The sequence below is a fragment of the Sitodiplosis mosellana genome, unplaced genomic scaffold (assembly GCF_009176505.1).
Source record: "Sitodiplosis mosellana isolate CC-2019 unplaced genomic scaffold, AAFC_SMos_1.0 Smas_scaffold_1114, whole genome shotgun sequence".
Lineage (NCBI taxonomy): Eukaryota > Metazoa > Arthropoda > Insecta > Diptera > Cecidomyiidae > Sitodiplosis > Sitodiplosis mosellana.
In genome coordinates this window covers 9,390-11,877 of record NW_022596356.1, presented here as the reverse complement: position 1 = coordinate 11,877, position 2,488 = coordinate 9,390, and the positions used below count along the sequence as shown (strand labels likewise).

Sequence of the window (2,488 nt, the reverse complement as noted above, 5' to 3'; positions counted from 1 at the left end):
AAACAAGACTCCAAGCCAATTTTCAGCCAATTCGGCGACCCCACATTACAACTCTTCCCTGATTTCGTGTGGAATTGCCGATGTATTGAAGTTGCACAATTGATTGTGTTAATTGAATAACATTGGAATACTAATCATTTACCGTTCTGTATTTGTAGCCATACCCAGTTGAAGTCATCAAACACGTTCCTCAGCCATTCACTATTGACCGTCCAGTTCCACAAGTAAGTGTATTGAACATGAATTATCTGCTTCAAAATTGCCATTTATGAAAGCAATTAAACAACTCTGAATACGTGTCATATCAAGAGTAAAAAATAACATATTTTCCCAACTTAATTTTATTTCATTATAGCCATACGAAGTACCTGTTCAAGTTGCCGTACCACGAGTAAGTTTATCATCTTCATTGAATTGATGAAAACAACACCAACAAATATCTAAACTCGACATTCTTCTCTTTTTTTCAATATAGCCATACGCCGTCCCAGTTGACCGTGTCCAAACTGTCATTGAACAAGTGCCAGTTCCTCAACTGTTCACAGTTGACCGTCCAGTCCCACAACCATACCCAGTATATGTCCAACCACAACCACAAGCTGTTGCTATTGCTGTTCAACCTCAAATCCAACAACAGGTTATTGCCGCTGCTGAACCGATTGCCTACGCCGCCCAAGCTGCCCCAGCCTACGAAGACACTCCAATCGCCGCTGCTCCAGCCTACGAAGCTGCACCACACGCTGCCTCCTCATTGTATTAAGTCAGTTGAAAACAACAGCAACTTGAAGATTCGTTTTTCCACCCTTGTTATTTGTAACCGGGAATTTCGATTTTTTAGAATTAATTAGTGAATTAAAAAAAATGATGAAAATTGAAAAATAAACAACAATTGGCTTTTTTATTCATCATCTTGCAGTTAATCACAGTAGATTGAGATCTCATTGTTCAATCGTAAACGATTTTTTTTCTTTTTCCGTTCATACTTTGCATACTATGTGCAGAAGTACATTAGTCGAGCCAAGATATCGATTGAAAATCAAATCGATAAGCTAGTTAGTGTTTAATTCGGGAGCCTCTTCAAGAAATTCTCTAATTGTTTAATAATTAAAGAAGGACTTGTCAATGTCAATCTGCATATTAAGAACATTTTTAAAATCATATCGGCCATGGACATGTTTGATAAGTCGTCGATTGCACATTAGTAAAACTGACTATTGACTTCGGACGAATATTGAGTACGTGGCTGCACGCGTAATGGCAATTCAATAGAGTTTATGGCAAACTGTTCCAAATGCTACCACCAAAATAGATGCAACCTTGTTGTGATTGGTATTAAATTGCCAACATTATGAAGTAATTTAGGTTCTAGGTTTCTTAAACGAGATGGCAAGCTATTCGACTTAAATGTGCACATTTATACGTTCTCATCATCATCATATCTAAAAATATAGTATCCTATATGCATGTCTATTGTATGCTTGTTTTTCAACCTATTTTTCCAAAAATTTTCTAGTCAAAAAGCCAATATCTACCTATACATTTTCAAATTTTCATAGTCCACGTCTGAAAAATTGCAGATAGTTCATGCATTTTATTGCGTTTCACCTATAAAATGAACTGTAGGATATTGTATGCAATCGATTTTCGTACATACAAATCGTTTAGTCGATTTGGGTCATTTACTAATGTCATTCGAATTATCATTGTATAATAATTGCATTTTGATATCATACTCAAGAAGTCGTCTAGTTTTCTCAGCCAAACCATCAGTGAATATGAAATGTTCATCGTTGAATTTGAAGGGAAGATCCACGTAAACCTACCTTAACGATTTTCATCATTTTCTTTCATTCTAAATGTGATTTTAATTGGGAAACCTTCTAGATGTCCCGTTAAATATCATTGCAAGTGAAAGTTGATTGTCAGTCTGTGTTCGTTGTTCGTGCGTATCGTTGGTTCAAATTCATGTACAAAATCTTAGCCAAAAAAAGATTGAATTACTCTACAATCTCTTTACTAAAAACGTGATCAAATTTAATTTTTTTCTGAATCAATTGTTTCTTCTTCAAAAAGTGAATAAAGCATGGAAAATAAAAAAGACGAAAAAAAAGATCCAAAAAAGCTATTCGCGATGAAGTACTTCAAGTCGATTGAAAAGTCGTTTGAAAATGTGGGCACTTATCGGCACCAAGCATTCGAAAATCATTCAATCAATTTGAAAAACTCTATTATTATCGCTATTCTTGCCCAAAACATCATTCTATCGGCAATATTTTTACTGTTCAAAGCAAAAACTTTCGCTGAATTCTCTGAATCAGTTTATAATACGGCAACTGTTTTGGCGAATTTCGTAGTGGTTGAAGAATTTGTTCGTAAATCTTTGAAGATAAATCAGATGACTGCAAACTTTGAAAATACTATTCTGAAACGTAAGTATAACCAAAAATTAATTAAAATGTAACCATTTTTATGTTATAAAATAAATGTT

General features: G+C 34.5%; 1 protein-coding gene across 1 annotated transcript; it reads left to right on the top strand.

The window, feature by feature from the left end:
• Nucleotides 1-158: 158 nt before the first annotated feature.
• LOC129571028 (MAGE-like protein 2) lies at nt 159-760 on the top strand (the record flags this gene model as incomplete). Its single annotated transcript, XM_055450763.1, has 3 exons — nt 159-224; nt 356-391; nt 476-760. Coding segments are annotated over 3 exons (387 nt in total), but the record flags the coding sequence as incomplete, so codon positions are not given.
• Between the last annotated feature and the right edge of the window lie 1,728 nt (nt 761-2,488).